The sequence below is a fragment of the Pantherophis guttatus genome, chromosome 2, assembly GCF_059756535.1.
Source record: "Pantherophis guttatus breed Tessera chromosome 2, ASM5975653v1, whole genome shotgun sequence".
Classification (NCBI taxonomy): domain Eukaryota; kingdom Metazoa; phylum Chordata; class Lepidosauria; order Squamata; family Colubridae; genus Pantherophis; species Pantherophis guttatus.
This window is the reverse complement of record NC_142064.1, coordinates 20,462,912-20,483,785: the sequence shown is the minus strand read 5'-3', so window position 1 is coordinate 20,483,785 and position 20,874 is coordinate 20,462,912. Positions and strand designations below refer to the sequence as shown.

General features: G+C 41.1%; 1 protein-coding gene across 4 annotated transcripts in view; it reads left to right on the top strand.

The window, feature by feature from the left end:
• Positions 1-20,874, top strand: part of ADAMTS12 (ADAM metallopeptidase with thrombospondin type 1 motif 12) — a 177,935-nt gene that overhangs the window by 103,802 nt on the left and 53,259 nt on the right. For 2 of the 4 annotated variants that reach the window (XM_087885638.1, XM_034442423.3), the window contains exons 7-12: positions 3,865-4,014; positions 6,696-6,839; positions 9,596-9,740; positions 16,791-16,883; positions 18,805-18,950; positions 19,916-20,085. In XM_087885638.1, coding sequence (XP_087741764.1) covers positions 3,865-4,014; positions 6,696-6,839; positions 9,596-9,740; positions 16,791-16,883; positions 18,805-18,950; positions 19,916-20,085 — 848 coding nt within the window. The remainder of the gene's footprint in view (positions 1-3,864; positions 4,015-6,695; positions 6,840-9,595; positions 9,741-16,790; positions 16,884-18,804; positions 18,951-19,915; positions 20,086-20,874) is intronic. The other 2 variants (XM_087885636.1, XM_087885639.1) reach the window with 1 other exon arrangement.

Sequence of the window (20,874 nt, the reverse complement as noted above, 5' to 3'; positions counted from 1 at the left end):
GGCCCCCAGGGGGAGAGCCTTCTCTGTGGGGGCACCTACTATCTGGAACGAGCTCCCCCACCGGAGATACGGAGGATCCCGGATCTCTGTACCTTCCGTCGCGCGCTCAAGACGTTCTTATTTCATCAAGCTGGCCTAACCTAAGTCTTTCCCCTTTTTAAATGGAAATTTTAAATTTGGTTTTAAATTATTGGGGTTTTAAATTTGTCCAGCCAAATTATTTAATTCGTTTTATTTTATTTTAAATTTTGTATTTATATGTTTTATTCTATGGCTGTTCACCGCCCTGAGTCCTTCGGGAGTAGGGCGGTATACAAATTCAATAAAATAAATAAATAAATAAATAAGTTACAAAGATCCATACATCAAAAAGTTGTTCCTTTGAATGTCACCTCTTTTTTGAACGTATGAGGTAGTCTTTGCTGTGCCATTCTGTTGAGACTCTCCCTCTTTATGCATACATTTGCAGCAGAGGGAACCACACTGTTCTCTTTTAATCATTCTTTCATTAGAATGATTGCAATATGACACTGTACATGTCTCTTGTGTTATACTGTATTGGTGAGAAAGAAATAGTTGTTGTTGTTAATTGTGAAGTCATGTCCAACCCATCATGACCCCATGAACAACATTCCTCCAGGTCTTCCTGTCCCCTACCATCTTCTGGAGTCCATTTAAGCTCATGCCTACTGCTTCAGTGACTCCATCCAGCCACCTCGTTCTCTGTTGTCCCGTTCTTTTGCCCTCAATCGTTCCCAGCATTAGGCTCTTCTCCAGTGAGTCCTTTCTTCTCATTAGGTGGCCAAAGTATTTGAGTTTCATCTTCAGGACCTGGCCTTCTAAAGAGCAGTCAGGGTTGATCTCCTCTAGGACTGACCAGTTTGATCGCCTTGCAGTCCAAGAGACTCGCAGGAGTCTTCTCCAGCACCATAGTTCAAAGGCCTCAATTCTTTGGCACTCAGCCTTTCTTACGGTCTAACTTTCACAGCCATACATTGCAACTGGGAAAACCATAGCCTTGACTATACACACTTTTGTTGGCAGGGTGATGTCTCTGCTTTTTAATATGCTGTCTAGATTTGCCATGGCTTTCCTCCCCAGGATCAAGCGTCTTTTAATTTCTTGGCTTTGCATTTCCTCCTTTTTATAACCACATTCTTTTTATGTGTCCCCTAAATAATAGAAACAAGGAGAAGGGGCTATTGATTGTACCATATCCAGAACCTATGTGGGGTTGTTGTTTTTTTGTTGGTTCTTTTCTTCTAATTCTTAATCCTCCTTTCCATAACATTCAAGTATCATTCGCTCTTATCCTCTCTTAAATCAAAAGAGTAGGAAGGGGACATTTAGGCTACTCAATCCTACCTTCAGCTCGATTCAGGAATCTAAATTAAAGCATCTTCAACAGCTTCTGCTTGAATCCATTTAGTAACCGAGAACTTGTCATATCTCCAGTTCATTAATTCACTGTCAAACAACTCTTACTCTTCAGTTTTTTCCCCTAACTTTCTCTCAGTATTTGCTCATTTGAATCCATTATTCTCTGGCTGTCATTACTCTGCTAAGCACTAATTTACCAAAACACCGTTTGGCATATTGTCACATCGTCACCATCACGTATAAGGCAGTCCCTATTATACCTGTCTGTCTTTAATCTGTTCTAGATTGGGTGGTGGTGATGACTGCTTATCCACCCATTTGGATGACAAATTCCTCTCCCCCCAAGCTTTGGGATAGGGTGAGGTTAGAATGGAAGAGAATGTGGGGGGGGGGTTGCAAGAGAGAAATGTAGACTGTGGTTTTTCTATCTTTGAGTATATTAGTTTCATTTTTAAAAAAAATTTGATTTATATGCCGCCCTTCTCCGGAGACTCAGGGCAGCTTACAATGCGTTAAGCAATAGCCTTCATACTTTTGTATATTTATACAAAGTCAGCTTATTGCCCCCACAAACTGGGTCCTCAATTTACCCACCTTAGAAAGGATGGAAGGCTGAGTCGACCTTGAGCCTGATGAGAATTGAACTCGCAGTAATTGCAGGCAGCTGGATGTTAAATGCTGCCTTAGGAGGCATTAGCCTCCTACATCACTCAGGCTTTGTTTTTATTTTAGATGTGTCACTTTATTCTTGGTTGTAAGCCACACAGAGGTTGGTTTAAGATCTTGAGGGGGGGAGACTGTGCAAATGTAATCCATCCATCCATCCATCCATCCACCCACCCACCCACCCACCCACCTATCCATCCATCCATCTTTTTGGCAGTTCCCCAAACACCCATTCACCTAGAAAGATGGTGGGGGGAGGAAACCCCAAGTTTTCAACCCCCATGCATGCAGATGTATTGTCTGACCTGGTCATCAATAATGAAACTAATCTAGCATGGTCAAGGCTATAAAATTACCTCAGAGTAAACCAGTTCCTAGGTAAAAGATTATGCAGGATTTGTGGTGAAGATTTACACTCATACCTCTGGTAATTTCTGGATTATACTGCCTAACTTTGCATCAAATTATATTCAAAAATCTTAACAAATCAGAGCCTAATCTACTAAAGGACATAAAATGAAGGGGAAATGTTTTTGGAAAACAACTCCTGTCCTTCAAAACTCTTTCCCAGATAGATAAATGCAGAAGCAAATATTTTTGGTTCTTAATTATCAGTGTTGTTTGGCTACAGTAATCACAGCGCTATCTTGTCTGCGACTTTTCCCACAACAGTGCTTGTTAACAATAATTGCGCACTTTTGAATACTGCTATAATGACCTGAAATCTGTGAGTCACTTTGCATTTTGTAAAAAGTTGATTCCATATGCTATAATGCCTCATTTCTAATTTAGGAAGTTATAATTCAGCTTCTGAACACAGTTTATGGTAAGGATTACAAAGAATGAGAATAAAAATATTGTTAGACCATGGAAAATACTGACCGGAGGGAAAAAAGCTGTAACAGATGCAGAAGGACATTTGTTAAAAAAAGTTCATTTAGGGCGACTAATCATGGAGAGAAGCAACTTAGAACTAAGGAGAAATTTCCTGACAGTTAGAACAATTAATCAGTGGAATAACTTGCCTCCAGACGTTGTGTGTGCTTCAACACTGGAAGTTTTTAAGAAGAGATTGGACAACTATTTATCTGAAATCATATAGGGTTTCCTGTTTGAGCAGCGAGTTGGATTAGAAGACCTCCAAGGTTCCTTCCAACTCTGTTGTTCTGTTATTCATATTAAATAAACAAGAGTATCTCTGAGATTATTATTAACATTTTTTAAAATTTCATAGCCCCTTCTCCTTCTTTCTATTATTTAGGGGACACATAAAAAGAATGTGGTTACAAAAAGGAGAAAATGCAAAGCCAGGAACTCTGGAGGTTGAACCTCTAGATTTCTGATGAAATATGAATCTTAGTAGATCCCCAAAAGTGATGTTTGCATCAACCTCTTTGTGTATACTTTTTTAGAATTAAGAGCACTAAAAACAGTGGCCCTATGTTCTGAGTGTGGGATTACCTCACTGATGAAATCCAATTTTTTTTACTACCGGTTCTGTGGGTGTGGCTTGATGGGCATGGTGTGGCTTGGAGGGCAAGGCAGGGGAAGGATACTGCAAAATCTCCATTCCCACCCCACTCCAGGGGAAGGATACTGCAAAATCCCCATTCCCTCCCTATTCCTGAGGGAAGGATATTGCAAAATCTCCATTCCCACCCCACTCTGGGCCAGCCAGAGGTGGTATTTGCTGGTTCTCCGAACTGCTCAGAATTTCTGCTACCTGTCAGAACCTGCTGGATTTCACCCTGGATTACCTTGAATACACAGGGTTTTGTTTTGTTTTTTTAACATCAAGCTTTTTTGCTGTGGTCACAGAAAAGACATTTGTGCCAGCATGAATCAACCCTGTGAAACCTTAGGCTTGTCCCATCTCTCGGGAATGTGTCAACCACATCGGAGCTGTAACATCAATGAAGACTCTGGCCTACCTTTGGCCTTCACGATTGCCCACGAACTTGGACACAGGTAAGAATAAGTTGGAAGTCTTGTGGAGGTGGGGCACAATTTTCGAAGTATAAGATGCATCAGAGTACAAGACGCACCTTAGTTTTTGGGGTGGAAAATAAGAAAAAAGCCGATTGGCAGGTGGATTGGCCTCCCGGAATACCCCCAATCAGCTGTTCCCAGAGATGAATTTTAGCAACAGGTTCCTTGGTTGTGAGCTCTGTGCCTTGCTTTTTTTTTGCTTTTTTTTTCTGCCTCTGAAACTTCTGAAACTCTGTTTCAGAAAAAACTTTTCCCTGCCTCTGAAAGCCTCCGAAACAGAGCTTTAGAAAAAAAGCCTCTGAAGCTCTGTTTGGGGGCTTCTTTTCTGAAGCTTCGTTTCTGATGCTTTTTTCAGCCTCTGAAACCTCCATTTGAGAAGCTGAGCGGGGTACATTCGGAGTATAAGATGCACCCAGATTTTCACCCTCTTTTTTGGGGGGAAAAGGTGTGTCTTATACTCCTAAAAATATGGTAAATAGATTTTTTTTAAATTCTTCAGGCAGAAATTGCATAAGACTAAAGATACACAAAACAAAGTAGAAGATAATTAGTAAAAAAATGTTATGCCTTCTCCACTTCCCTTACATTTATTACTTCAACTGCTAACCCACTACCTATATATTTCCACCTTGAACTTTAAACATATTGGAAGTGATAAATAGAGGTGTCAGTGGAATCCTTGTTGCTCTCCTGGCTTGATTGTTTTCTTGCAGATGTTTCATTACCAAACTAGAGAAACATCAGCTAGAAAAGGGAGTGGAGTTTGATCTTTGTTTATATACAAGTGGCTTGCCTTGTCAATATGGGTGAGAAGCAGTGGTGGGTTCCAACCGGCTTTACTACTAGTTCTCTTTGTGCACGCGCTTCGCGCAAGCGTGTTAGAAATATGCCCAGCTGAGGTGCAGCAATCTACTCTGCCGCACCTATCAGCTGGGCTAAAAAAGAAGAAATAAAAGGTAGGAATAACACAGGGGCAGGCGGGAGGGCCCAGCTCCTGGACAAAGAGAACCAGTTCGGTGACGTCATATCATCACCTCTATCGGCTCGGCTGAACCGGGCCAAACCGGGAAGAACCCACCACTGGTGAGAGCTATCTTAGCAGTTCATCTCTTGGCTAGCTGCATCTGGTTTAACCACAAGGAAATGTTCTCTGGAACAATCCCATTTGGTCACAGTGGTTACTTGGGAAAAGGAGTTAAGAAAGTGCAAATGAGCAAAACTTACCTAGAGGCTAATTCATACGATGAACAGCTAAGGGAACTAGGTATGTTTAGCCTAATGAAGAGGAGGCTCAAGGGAGACATGATACTAGTCTTCTAACACTTGAAGGGTTGTTTATAGGAAAGATGACGTTAATTTATTCTCCATCTCTCCTGAAGGCAGAACAAGAAGCAGTGGGTGGAAGCTTGTCAGAGGGAGATTCAACCTGGAAATAAGGAAGAATTTCCTGATAGTGAGATGATTAATCAGTGGAACAGCTTTTCTCTGGAATTGTGTTTGTTCCATTGCTGGAGATGTTCAAGATTGGACAACCGGTTTGCCTGGGATAGCATAAGGACTCCTACCTTGGGCAGGCAGTTGGACTAGAAGATCTCCAATGTCCCTTCCAGTCCTATGATTCTCTATGAAATAAACTAACCATTATTTATTTATTTATTTATTTATTTATTTATTTATTTATTTATTTATTGGTTCGATTTATATGCCGCCCTTTTCCAGAGACTCAGGGCGGCTTACAATGCGTTAAGCAATAGCCTTCATACTTTTGTATCTACCTGCTTTCAACCCCCCCCTCCCCAAGCGGTGTTCTTTTTTATACAAAGTCAGTTTATTGCCCCCACAATCCAGGTCCTCATTTTACCTACCTCGAAAGGATGGAAGGCTGAGTCAACCTTGAGCCTGGTGAGATTTGAACTTGCAGTAATTGCAGGCAGCTGGTTTTACTTAACAGTGCTTTAGTCTGCTGCGCCACCAAGGCTCTTAATATTAACCATTAATAGCATTATGTAGCATTATTGATAATTAAAGTGTAGGAAATGCAGCTTTTATTTCATACAGTACCATCAGGATTGTGCTGATTCTATATGTTCCCTTCGTGTCCTTATAAATAAAAGGTCAGTCCTTTTTTTTTTTTTTTTTTGCTGTATCATCCTTAAAGGATGTTAGGAGATTCTTTGAATCATTCCAATATTTGCACAGCCTTCTTTTTAATTTAAAAACTGTTTGCCATTATGAATTGCCTTTAATGTAATCTGTTAATGGTAACCAAAATATATTAAAACCAACTTTTTCTATTTACATAACTCTCTTCATCCATTCTCTGAAATTCAAGTATTATTTTTTTTAAGAAAACGCAAACAGGATGCTAAAGAGGGTACCCAAACGAATTGCAACATCCAACAACCTGCAACAGGTTTTTCCTTCTTTAGGTTATTTAGGATCAGGTTAAGAGAATCGCCTGTGGGCGGCAAAAAAATTAAATTACTTTATTGTCATTGCACCTCGTACAACAAAATTAAATGCCATCTTCAGTGCACATCGTACATAAGAAAACTATAATCAATCAATCAATCAATCAGGTGTCCTGCCCTCATAAACTTCCATGGCAGAACTTTGTTTTGAGATTTGTTTATTTATTCCTTGGGTTTCCTTCTCTTCAGTTTTGGCATTCAGCACGATGGAAAAGAAAATGACTGTGAACCAGTGGGAAGAAGGCCATACATTATGTCTCGGCAGCTCCAGTATGACCCCACACCACTCACCTGGTCACGATGCAGCAAGGAATACATCACCCGTTTCTTAGAGTGAGTCAAAGTGACAATTTGAAAAATGGAACAAAATGGCTCTAAGCATCTTTCAGCTACCTTGGTACTCATATATTGGGCTATAGGCTTGCAGATGGATGAAGGTGGGTCTACAAATATAATTTTAGGAGCCAGTTGGGATTTTTCTAGAGTTATACTGTAAATCTTGTGCTGACATAACAGTACTTAAGTCAGGCTTTACACTGTCTCAGTGATGGTTGGATAATATATGTACTATATTATCTTGAATATACTGTTAGTCACTACAGGTAATAATTTAGGGATCACAGTTGGAAGGAGCAACTTGGTTGTTAAACAAAGAAGTTGCTAAGTGAAACAGTGACTGTGCTTACAATTTTACTTTGACTTTCCTTTGTTTTACAGACCTATGAAAGTCATAAATGTGAGGATTGATCACATTACTTCTTCATCACTGCTGTAACTGTGAATAATCACTGTACTAGGCAGCCAGTTGGTGATAGAGAACCAATTGTTATTGGAATGCTCCCTTTGTTGATTAATCCTACCTGTCTTATTCTGGGTAAAAACTAACCCAGCTGTACTCTGTGCTATAGAATAAACCATTTCATAATAGGGTATTTCATGTGCAAAATTAATTTCCCCTGCAATATCCCACAGAGTTGGCCTCCTCCGGGTCCCGTCAGCTAAACAATGTCGGCTGGCGGGTCCACGGGGGAGGGCCTTCTCTGTGGCTGCCCTGGCTCTCTGGAATCAGCTACCTCCTGAGGCCTGGACCGCTCCCACCCTACTGGCCTTCTGGAAAATGATGAAAACCTGGCTTTTCCGGCTTGGGGCTGTTGATCTCGCCACTGTGATCTTGCGAGATCCGGTCATGAGCGGTGTGTATGGGTTTTTTTAATGTCTTTTATTGTATATTGTTTATACTGTCTTTGTTGTAAGCCGCCCAGAGTCCTCGGAGAGTTGGGTGGCATAGAAATACGAATAATAAATAAATAAATAAATTTTAATTTCAAAATAGTCTTGCTACCCTGTTTCCCCTAAAACAAGACATGCCCTGATAATAAGACCAATTGGGCTTTTGAGCACATGTACTAAAATAAGCCCCCCCGAAAATAAGCCCTCCCCAAAAATAAGCCCTCCCCAAAAATATTTAAACACATGTGCAGCTCGTCCCTGCCATTTCCTCTGGTTAGGGTTAGGGAGACAGAGCTGGAAATCAGGTAAGATGGCAAGAGGAGCCCCATCTTGCTCCACATGCCCAAAATAATAAGACCTCCCCGAAAATAAGGCCAAGCACTTATTTCGGGGTTCAAAAAAAATATAAGACAGGGTCTTATTTTCGGAGAAACACGGTAGGTGAAGCCACCTAGACTGCAAATGCCACGCTTTTCTTAGGTATATGAAATCCAAGATCACATCAGTGGACTTCTAACTGTATAAATTCCTCCTATTTTCCCACTGTAGTTCCCAAATCATCTGTCAAATGCCTTCCAGATTGTTGAGTGATGCACTAGAAGACATTCTGAGAATTCTTCTAGGGCTGCAACAGGAATAGGGTAACACATCCCTGCCAATTTCACTGATGCAATTTAACACTCTGTTAGATTAGATCCTGTAACAATGAAGGTCTATCTTGCTGACTGACAAGTGATGAACTATAAATCTTATTTCACTGATATCATGTCACCTTCTCCTCCTCCTCTTCCACCTCTTGTAGTTATCAATGATTCCAGATAGCAGGCAGTGAAATAACAACACAATTTTTAGGACTTTCCCCTCTTCATCCTTTTTAGATGATTCTCCCCACTCTGAAAATGTATTTAGTTTGTGGAAACTTTTATTTAAATGTAATATTTTACTTAACTGTCCGCACCAAATAGGTGGACATTTGTGCTGTTGTTACTTGACTGCTTATATGGCAAGGGCAGCAGATGGCCAATCATGGTTAAACTCAAAATAGCTAAGTAGGGTTAAGCAGGCTTCATATATGGAAGACATGGTACTGGGAAGTCTGAGGGCTATAGGCTAGGCTGGGTAATTTAAAAAAACATCCTTAAAAAAAGAGCAAAGGCAAAATATTTTCATCCCGTTATCAGGAAAACATGTGGATGTGTCCATAGGTCATCACGAGTCAAGCTTAATTTATTAGAGTCTGATTTTAATTGACATTGAATTTTGCTGATGTGACCTTGGGGCAATAGGGGAGGCCATAAAAGGGCTTGGAGTTTTTATCTACTGCTTTAAACAAAATATTCCAAGAGCAACATTTCCTCACATGCCTTGCCTCTTAAATCACATCATCGTACTCTGAATCATCTCATTAGCTTATTAGAAAATGAACTGATCAAAACAGGATGCTCTGTTGAAGCTGTTGCCTGACCAGCACTGAACAGAACAGTATCTTCACCTCCTACACGCAGTTACATATAATATTTTTTGCAGTAAGGGATCACAGGAGCCATCCTGGGCAGTCTGGCTTGGAAGGATTCCTCCATCATCAATTTCTCCATTTTAATATTTTTATTGTAAGTACTGGATTAGCCATTCAATCAACTACTTCTTTAGTCTCCACCATCTAGTAGGTGTGTGACTTGTAACACAAGACATTTAGAAGGAACCAAGTTAGTGGTTGACAGAGAAGATAAGGAGTGGTTGATATTTCTGTCCTTCCTTGAAATACGATGATATTTTATTATAGTTGCCTCACAATAATACTGAACGCTCCCTTCTGCCCTCATAATTTGTGAAGAATTAATCCTAGATGTCCATTTCAGCCAAGGATGGGGCTTTTGCCTGGATGATGTTCCCAAGAAGAAAGATCTAAAGCCACCATTCATTGCACCTGGAGTCATTTATGATGTTCATCACCAGTGTCAGTTACAGTATGGACCCAATGCAACGTACTGCGATCAAGTGGATGTAAGTTCATGTATCCAGTATTGATGGGGATTGTCATTTAAAAGAAAACAGGAATGATCATATTTTATTCTTACATTATTGATATAGCAAATCTCTATACCTATACCACTCACCTGCGTGACTCTGGTTTACAACAAAACCATACAATCATATTAAAAAACGTAGTTCAGGGGTGAAATGCTCCCGGTTCAGACCGGATCACCCGATCCAGTAGCGATGGCAGCGCGTGGTTCGGAGAACTGGTAGCAAAAATCCCTGCGCCCCCCCCTCCGCCCAGCTGAGCCGCGCAATCATCAGAAATGCTTTTCAAAGCATTTTTTTCTGCAACCTCTTGGCTGAAGAGGTGGTAAAAAAAATGCTTTGAAAAGTCTCTGATGATCCCAGCTGAGTTGCCTGATCATCAGAGAGGCATTTTTTAAAAAGCCTCTCTGACGATCCCAGCTGAGTTGCCTGATCGGCAGAGGCTTTTCAAAGCATTAGAAAAAATGCTTTGAAAAGTTAAAAAAAAAAAGTTGGCCACGCCCACCCAGTCACATTACCCCCCCAAGCCACGCCCACAGAACCGGTAGTAACAAATTTTACATTTCACAAAAACAAAATTAAATACAGAATCAAAACAAAATTAAAAATGGAGCAGTTGAAAAGTTGAAAAGGCGGAGGGAGCACTTTCAAAAATAACCAGCCCAACCATGCTTAGTACTAAAGAATATGAGCCAGCGGTGTGCTGCAGCTGCCAAAAAAAAAAGCCAACACAATCCTAGGCTGCATTAACAGAGGGTTAGAATCAAGATCACCTGAACTGTTAATACCACTGTATAATGCCTTGGTAAGGCCACACTTGGAATACTGCATCCAGTTTTGGTCACCACGAGGTAAAAAAAGATGTTGAGATTCTAGAAAGAGTGCAGAGAAGAGCAACCAAATGATTAGGGGATTGTAAGCTAAAACATACGAAGAACGGTTGCTGGAATAGGTATGTCTAATTTAATGAAGAGAAGGACTGGAATAACAACTTGCTCGCAGAAGTTGTGAATGGTGCAACACTGTAAGTTTTTAAGAAGAGATTGGACAACCATTTGTCTGAAATGGTATGTAGTCTCCTGCCTGAGCAGAGGGTTGGACTAGAAGACCTCCAAGGTCCCTTCCAACTTTGTTATTCTGCCATGAATACCACATCACATAGAAATGTTGCTTCAGAACAGTGGATTCCAAACTCTGAAGCAGAAATTTCCCGTTGCTTGTGAAATGTAGCAATTGTATAGCCAATACAAATGCCAGATTAGAGGAAGCCAGTGTCTTGAGTAAAATATGCCTACATATCTGCCATAGGATACATGTGACCCAGGGGTGAAATGCTCCCGGTTCGGACCAGATCGCCTGATCCGGTAGCGATGGAGGCGAGTGGTTCGGAGAACCGGTAGCAAAAATCCCTGCCCCCCCCATGCCCAGCTGAGCCGTGCAATCATCAGAGGCTTTTTTTCTTTTAAATGCCTCTGGCGATCCAAGCTCTAACGATCCAAGCTGAGTTTTTTAAAAACCCTCTGCCGATCAGGCAACTCAGCTTGGATCGTCAGAGCCATTTAAAAGAAAAAAACTTTTGAAAGCATTTTTTTACAACCTCTTTGCCGAAGAGATTGTAGAAAAAATGGTTTTAAAAGTTTTTTAAAAATGGCCACGCCCACCGAGTCACATTACCCCCCCCCCCACCAAGCCACGCCCACAGAACCGGTAATAACAAATTTTAGATTTCACCACTGATGTGACCTAAAGTGGATGAATAACAGGGCGTCTCAGGGTTAGAGATAGTCTCTCAAAGGTATTTTAAAAGAAGGTAGAAGTAATGAAACATACGGCAAATATTCAGTTTAACTGTTTTTATCCCTTTTAATTATATATGAATTTAAAATAACATAATGCAGGTAGTCCTCAATTTATAACCACAATTGAACCCAAAATTTCTGTGGCTAAGAGAGCTATTTGTTAACTGAATTTTGCTCCACATTACGACCTTCCTTGCCACATTTGTTAAGTGAATCACTGCAGTTGTTAAGTTAGTAACATGGTTGTTAAGTGAATCTGGCTTTCCCATTTTGCTGGTCAAAATGTTGCAAAAGGTGATCAGTACACTGCAACCGTCATAAATATGAATCAGTTGCTAAGCATCTGAATTTTGATCACATGACCTCGGATATTCACACTTGGCCCTAAGAGTAAAAAACAGTCACAAGTCACTTTTTTTCAGTGCAGTTGTGACTTCAAAGGGTCACTGAACGAAGTGTTGGAAGTCAAGGACTGCCTATATTTTTTACCTTTTCACATGTTAGGTTATATATATGTCCAGATGGAGTCTGATTTAGTTCAAATCTGAACTATTTAACCATCATGTAAAACGATAATGTAAGAAAATATTTGAAAATCCTTCCCTAGCAATATTTTTGGATAATTTTAAAAAACTGGAAAAGGGCATATGGGAAAAAATGAAAAAGAAGATATTTGTTTTCTTCCTACAGTTTTTCGGTGCTTTCAGCTCCAAATGGGACATTGAGCCTTGAGTTGATGGCCAAGATGGGGGATTTTCCCATTAATCCTACCGACTTGAACTAGTAGCCTAAAGTCATAGAAAGCATTCCCTTGATGTCACAGACTGCAGTACAAAATTGGCTTTGACAATTACATTATCTGTTTCTTTGTGCCTTTTAGCTACTGCCTTATTTCCTCACAAACTCCAGCTGTACGAAATAGCTTTGCAGGTAATAAAATAGCAATAAAATAAAATTATATTTTAAAGCTCCATTAAGTGATGTGACATTCCAAAATTCTACCATTAAATAATAAGAAAAATATGCAATCATTACATACTGATGTCAGCCCTTCAAAGAAGACTAAGTCACCAGAGTTATAAATGAGAGGTATAAATGTTAATATTACTTTATTAAAAGCTTATTGTAACATAATCTTCCAAGTCTGAATGTTCTTTCTCCCTCGATTTATCTTTATTTTCATGTGAACCAGAGAGGGACTGAGGCACTTACCCAATTTTTTTTGTCCCAGATTTGGATTTTTTTTATCTTAACTCTTGTCTTGGCTGCAGCTCTTGCTCTGATCCATAACATTATTCCTATTGCCTGTCATGCACCCTTAGGAGTCTGAATCCGAGAGGGAAGACGAACAGCTGACAGAGAGTGAGAGAATGACTCTGTTGGCTGTGGAGGAAACTGTGGAAGGGCAAAGTCAGGTTGGGCAGAGCAGGGGAGAGGTAGAACAAAGAAGAGGAGGTTCAGATGAAGACCAAGGCCCACCCCCTCCTCATCCTAGGTCACGCAGGGAAGAATGGAGAAGAGAGCAATGTGGGTTGTGTGGCTTACGAGGGAGGAAAGGGCCCCGATTCCAGTGGTGAAATCCAATTTTTTTTTACTACTGGTTCTGTGGGCGTGGCTTGGTGGGCAGGGCTTGGTGGGTGGGGCAGGGGAAGGATACTGCAAAATCCCCATTCCCACCCCGCTCTGGGGCCAGCCAGAGGTGGTATTTGCCGGTTCTCCAAACTATTCAAAATTTCCGCTACCAGTTCTTCAGAACCTGCTGGATTTCACCCCTGCTCGATTCCCTTCACAAGGTACACCTGGAGATGGAGTTTAAAGGAGAGGCAAATGAGGGGGGGGCGGTTGTCAGGAACAAACGCTGAGTTCATCTTGTGTTAACTGCTTTATCTGAGTTCCTGGCATCCTCCCAACTGGTTTGATTTACTGCCATGCTACTTCATTTCTGGAACTCCTTATCTTGCTTGCCCTGCCGGATTAATTACCTTATCTTGCCTTGTTGGATTTATAGTTGGAAGTTTTCTGTTTATAACACTTGGACTGGAGTATTTTTAGCCAATGGCTGTTACAGTTTTGTGGGAGAGTTCTTCTCCAGACCGGAGAGTAAATGGGACATTGGGGGCAAAGTTGGAGTTAATAAGTTATCTCCACACAAGGGGATGCCTCTGGCTCTTGAGTTGGTCTCCCAAAGGCCTTCCATAAGAGTCAAAGGGGGGAGAATGGCAGCCATTCTTGTCTCAGGAGTGGGTCTGTCCCAAAGAATGCCCAATGTTGAGGTCTCTCCCACCACATCTGCTGGTGATAGGAGCCATTAGTAAGTGCTGTCTGGACATCTGGATTGGATAGGCAGAGGCTCTTTGGAAAATATGGTCTCTTAGATATCCAGGTATTGAGCAGGGGTGGGATTCAAAAATTTTAGCAACTGGTTCTCTGCCCAGTTGCTGGATGGGCATGGCCATGGTGTATGGGGCCTATTCGGCTTCCTGCACTACGGTGGTGGTGGGGGGGTTGCCCTCTCCAAGTTCTAGAGGCTTTCCTCAAGCCTCTGGGAAGGCAAAAATGGCCTCCCCTGGGCTCTGGAGGCCCTCTGGAGGCCAAAAACGGGCCTGTTTCCAGACTTCCGGAACTTCTGGGAGACCCATTTTTCGCCCTCCCAGAGCCTCCACACGGACACTGCACTTACCTGGCATCCAAAATAGGCCATGTGGAGACTCCTGAGAAGGGCGGGGCAGGGTGGGCAGGGCCAGACAGTCCTCGCAACTACCGGTTCAGCGAACCAGATGTAAAATTAGCATCTGGTTTCCCTAAACCAGTCCGAACGGGCTGAATCCGACCCCTGGTCTTGAGCCATATAGGGCTTTGATGATAGCAATCAGGCTACAACAAACCTGAATTGTACTTACAAATACAGTAGTTCCAGGGCAGTTCCATTAGTAGTGATGTCATATGGTAGAACCAAAATCACTTAGATTTCTGACTGGTCTTCAAGAGCAGTTCTATTTGAAGTTAATTACAGTAACTTTAAACCTCAGCAATATTAAACTGCGAAGGCTTCAACTGCCAGAATTCACTGGGGAACATTGCAGTAGCCTAGCTGGGAAATGACAAGGGTGACTCACTCAGGAAAACTCGTTTGCCGTTTATAATCCTCTGCTTCCTACAAAAGATTTTCTGTGCTATTCTGCAATAATGGGAAAGCATTAAAACCAAAATTAAAACCCAGTGGAAGACATATTTATTAATGTTATTATTATGTGTGATTTATTCACACCGTTCTAAAATCTGAGACTACTTTAGATTATACAGGAAATAGCGGGGTTTGTGTGTGTGTGAAAGATGCTTAATAAATCAGCGTAGCAGATTAGTGAAGGTAGAAAGCAATTTCCTCAAGGACTTGGCAAAGTATTAGAACTAAATAAGCAACAAAATAACGACGACTGTACAATGAGCAAAGAATCCTTAACATTTGTGTGCATGGTGGAAAACAAAACATTTTGATAGTAGAAATTGCTGGCATGTGATCAGCAATTTCTACCATCAAGATGTTTTGTTTATATATATGTAATATACATATAACATTTATTAGAAAAGTGATTGATACCAATTGAAATAGGGTAGTATCAATTCTTTGCTGTTTCGTCTTATTTCAGTAGAGATGAGGTCTATCCATACTGGATTATTACACCACAATTAGTTGAGACCTGTGTCAGCTCATCACTTTGAAGTTGAGGAAATTGTAAGAATTGAACATTTTACAGTTTACCTTTTTTTTTTAAACTTTCATAAAAATAACTACTTCTTAATTTCTTCCCAAATTTCTAGGCAGCTAGATCGCACACTGCTACTTCTTTCTCTCACCAAATCCTTGGGAGCAGCCTTAAGGCAAGCCAAATTGTAACGGCCTTCACTTCTGCTTCCTTAAAATGCTATCACTGTCTTAACCTGACCTGTTATAGGTTTGGCAACAGTACAAATGCCTTCCTTTTCTGGAGGACTGCCTGTCTCTTTGGATGCCGTCTAGGGTTTGCCCAGATTTTTGTGGTCCAGGGTTGAGAGCCACCGTATGCCAAAAAAAGAACTGGTAGAAGGGAGGAATCTAGTATCTTGATGACTATGTTGAAGACAAGATAAAAATTTTATGCCTGCTATTTTTGACTAACCTACTCTGAGAGAGGAAAAAACCCATCAAATTTCTCTTATAGGTCAGGGCCTGGAATTAGGAGCTGAGGGTGTAGGCGAGACAAGGAATCCCTTCACTGAGGAAGCAAGCACAGCATTTCAAAACAAGCAAACAAAATTCTAGCTTAAATTTGTTTCAGCTACAATACTGCCGAGCCAGAACTTCCCAACTTGTTGTTATTGTTGGAAAGGGTCGTTCCAGATTCCTTTCAAACTGATGTAAAATCTTGATGCAGAAATACCCCCTATTTTCCATTCTGCTTAGCTTAGATTCAGTGATTTAATGGGATGAGAAATGTTTTCTCCCCACCCCACCCCTTTCCGTTAATGAGATGTAAATACCTTCATGGACTTTTCTAGATTCCCCAGAGTTCAAGAAACTATGTTTGCTGCTCAACAGGAAATGAGTATAGGATTGGAACAAAATGCCATGTTTTCTCTCCTGGGAGTTTATTCTGTTATTCATTTAATAAATCTACCAAACGACTAAGTTTAAGAAATAATTGTCTCCTGTGCAACTCCTGAATGAACTGAAAAGCACGGATATCTTCAGACTTCAAAAAAGTCAAAATGGTGACTATGATTGCACAATCAAAGACACCCCCCCAGCCCTTTTAATGTTTATTGCACATGTTGCATGCATGTAATAAAGGGCCAGGGCTTGGAGTATACAATCACATCTGTTATTGTGACTTTTTTTGACCCCAGTTGACAAGGGAAGAACGCTTGGTGCAATCAGTGGTGGGTTGCTACCGGTTCACATCGGATCAGGCGAACCAGTGATGGCAGTGGTGGGAGGCTCCGCCCACCCGCCCGGATGATTCTGCACATGTGCAGAAGCTTTTGCGCATGTGCAGAAGCATTGCGCGAGTGCGCGAGCGCCCATGAGCAAACCGGTAGTGAAGCGAACCCGATTGCACCTCTGGGTGCAATACTGCTTCATTGTTCTTTGTTCCTACATTTATCAAAGGATAATCCATGACATTCTCTTGGGATTCCATAAAGTGTTTATTGATGTGTGTTATTATTACATTTCCAATTATTGTTCTTTCAGAATATTTGCCAGACCTTGTGGTGCTTTGTGAAGGGTTCTTGCCGTTCCAAACTGGATGCCGCAGCAGATGGGACAAGATGTGGGGAGAATAAGGTGATGATAAGATGGAGAAGACAAAAATGGGAAAGGTAGCTGGGTCTCTGTCTTATTTTTATTAGTGCTGCGAGAATTCAAGCCAAATCCTGGTGGCCTCTTAGGCAACATGTTCTTTTCCTGCGTCTAAACTTTGCTTTCGTTCAACATTTCTCCCAACAATATCTCTGCTGTGAGTTCAATCTGAAATCTTGATCCTCGTCTGAGTATTGTCATTTTCTTCACTGGTGAAGCAAGACCTTTGCTCTCTTTTTAAACCGGTGCCAGATCCTCCGTCCTCCTGTAGGAATATAAATTCCTCATTGTTGCAGATCAGGGATGTGTTTTTGATATGCCTTGTAGCAGTGACAGCGCAATGAAAAAGTTTCAGAATCTCACCTCTGTTCCAAGCATTTATTTGTGTCAAATGCAGAAGTATTTATTTTTGCAATATAAATGGTGCGTTCTCCCACCAGTGTTCTTTTCTTTGCCTTTTCTAACTTTTTCCCCTAGTTCATCCTTTTTATTGCAATAACTGACTCTCCCCTATCTCTGGAAGATCCAAGTTTGTTTTATACCTGAGCAGATGAATTTTAATACTTTGTGTCTACGGGATTGTTCACATAAAATATTCAATAGGTTTTTCCACAGGAACTTTGATTTATTCAGAGTCAATGGATGCGGACTATTCTTATGCCAAGCTATGCCTTCATTTTATAATGAATAGAGTCATTTCTCTAAGATGTCTTTCAGATACATTCAAATTTCCAAGTGGCCGCAGCCAGGGTAATTCTAACACATCAGAAGGACAGCAGGTTAGGAGAGACTCATGCACACATATGTAGTTTGGCAGGTTACATTTCAGAACATTTTATTTTTAAAATTAGATCAATTCATCTTGTACTGAAGAATAGAATTACATGAACAGAACTTTTAACAGTTGCAGAAGGCTTGAGTACCTTTGAGAACAGGGCTGAACTTTTTCAAAAGACATTTTGGAAGGAAGGAAGGAGAGGGAGGGAGGGAGGGAGGGAGGAAGCAAGGAAGGAATTTGACTTACCCAAGGGAGGTGAAGTGAGGGGAGGGACAGAGGGAGGGAGGAAGGGAGGAGTTTGATTTACCCAAGGGAGGTGAGGTGAGGTGAGGTGAGGTGGAAGGAAGGAAGGAAGGAAGGAAGGAAGGAAGGAAGGAAGGAAGGAAGGAAGGAAGGAAGGAAGGAAGGAAGGAAGGAATTTTACCAAAGGCTGTGGAGGTGAGGTGAGGTAAGGTGAAGAGTGGAAGGAAGGAAGGAAGGAAGGAAGGAAGGAAGGAAGGAAGGAAGGAAGGAAGGGTTCCTGCGAGCTGAGTTGCAACTGTCTATGAAGATTCTCAGTCATCCAGGTCATGGTTGTCCCAAAGGTGTTTTTTTCAAGAGGCAACTGGACCAGAAAGTTCAGTTGCCCCTTGAAAAAAGCACCTTTGGTTGTCTTACAACTAAACAAATTGTTGAATAATATATCTTTTCCAAAATTTTCTGGCCACAAAAGTCTATGTCCTAACCACTCTATACACTTTATCCAATTGATTATGCAAAGTCTGTAACTGGATCTCCCATTTTCTTTTCAAATCCCTAACTTCGTCAAAAGTTTGAGGGAGCGGATCGCATCCCTCTTCCACCATCCAATCTGCTATGAGCTAGGACAGGGCGAGGAAACCAACAGGCACAAGAAGGATTCTATAATCCTTTTCCCATCTGCTCAGGCAGCAATTCCTCTGGATCAGCATGGCACACCTCACACCTCTCCAGTTGCATATAAATAGTTGGGCTCAACCTTGGCTTTCAATGAAAGATGAATTCTCTTAGGCCAGTTACCAAGGAGCTGCTGTGGTAGACATGTATTTTATATGCCTAACTGGATTTCCTCCCCTCCTGACCAATTGCATTTGCTGCTTTATTATTCAGTGGTGCTTCTCAGGTGAATGTATAACGGTGGGCAAGAGCCCTGAAGCAATTAATGGCGCGTGGGGATCCTGGTCACCCTGGTCACACTGTACTCGGACATGTGGAGCTGGCATTCAGGCAGCTGAAAGACACTGCAATAACCCAGAGTAAGAACATTGAAGATTTCAATCTCTTTATAACCTAACAGTCTGGTTCCAGAGTACTTAAAGAATGGCTGCATTGAAGGGTGGCATTTCCTGTCTTTGGAGTGATCTCTATAGAGCAGGGCTGTCAAACTTGTGGACCATGGGCTGGATGCGTCATGCGCTGGCCACAGCCATGCCCGGTTTAGCGAAAGGGAAAAAAGTCCCAATACGTTACGCAACACCACTGTGACGATGTGAGTTTGACACCCCTTGCTATACAGATTCTTTTCCAAGGTTTCATACAGCAACTGTAGCCTTTTGCAAGAGTCAGTTATCTTTTCTCAGCATGGAGGAAAAAAGGGAGAAAGAAGAAATATATAAAAATGAAATATATGAAAAAATTAGAGAGAAAATGCCTAGAAAAAAGATGAAATACAAATCTAAGAAACAAGCAGAAACTGAAAAGTTTCTTGGAAGTAATTTGCTGTTGTGAAAAATGAAGAAAGAGATTATAGTTTGATTCGGAAAGCATCAGTGTGGTACAGTGGTTGGATTCTGTTAATGTTTATTGTATTTTATTTATTCATGTGTATTCCACCTTTATTATTTTTACAACTAACTGAAGGTGGCAATGATATCCAACACACCTTCCTCCTCCTATTTTCCTCACAAGAACAACCCTGTGAGGACAATTAGGCTGAGAGAGAGTGACTGGCCCAAGGTCATGTCAGATTAACGCAAGAAGTGACAGTTTTGGAAGATATTTTCAAATTTGTATCAATACCAGCAGTTCTTATGGCAGTTTTAGGAACCAGTGAGTTTAACTTCCTATTCAATGTAATTTCTTTTCTAAATTTATCTCACAGTGTTGCTGTGAGGATAAAATGAGAGGCAAGAGTTCTGTATACATTTGCCTCTTGGGAAAGAATGAAAGGATGAAAAAAAAGTTTGATTTCTTTATTTAAAAGTGACTTCTTCATTTTTAGACCACAGTTTGGAGGGAAGTATTGCACTGGGGAGAGAAAGCACTATCGTATGTGCAATGTTAAAGCGTGCCAAAAGTCGACACCGAATTTCCGACAAATGCAGTGCAGTGAGTTTGATACAGTTGCCTACAAAAATGAATTCTACCAATGGATTCCAATTTATAATACAGGTAAAAAAGGGAAAATAATCTGCTAAGAATCTGGATAATAATCTGGTTAACAATCTAGATTTCGTTTAGATAAGTGTTTTCTTGTCAATACAGGCACAGTTTATGAAAATACCTCAAAAATATTGGCACTAAAGAATGGTTCCTTTAGGAGAAGGATACTGCTACTACAGGTAGTCCTTGACTTGCAAACTCAATGGAGCCCAACATTTTTGTTGCAAAGCAAGACAATTATTTAGTGAGTTTTGCCCCATTTTACGATCTTTCTTGCCACAGTTGTTAAATGAATCAGCAGTTGTTAAGTGAACCTGGCTTCCCTGTTGACTCTGCTTATCAGAAGTTCGCAAAAGGGGATGAAATGAACCCTGGACTCTTCAACCATCATAAATACAAGCCAGTTTCCAAGCATCTGAATTTTGATCATGTGACTGTGGGGATGCTGCAATGGTTGTAAGTGTGAAAAATGGTCATAAGTCACTTTTTTCAGTGCCGTTGTAACTTCGAACAGTCGCTAAACGATCTGTTGTATGTTGAGGACTATCTGTAGTATAGAGCGGACTACAGTTGAGGTTGCTCCTTCCAGCCAATAATCCACTCCTTCCTGGGGTGGATTCTTAGATCCAATGGCTAAAATGCCTTCCTGGGGCAGCTCTTCGCCACTACCCATTTTGGTTATTCTTTCTTTCTTTCTTTCTTTTTTGGTTCTTCCAAAAGAACCAAAAGCTTTGGCAAAGCCAGCAGTCTTTCCTTTTCTTTGCTTTTTTTACTAAAAAGGAATATAATTCTGAGAGC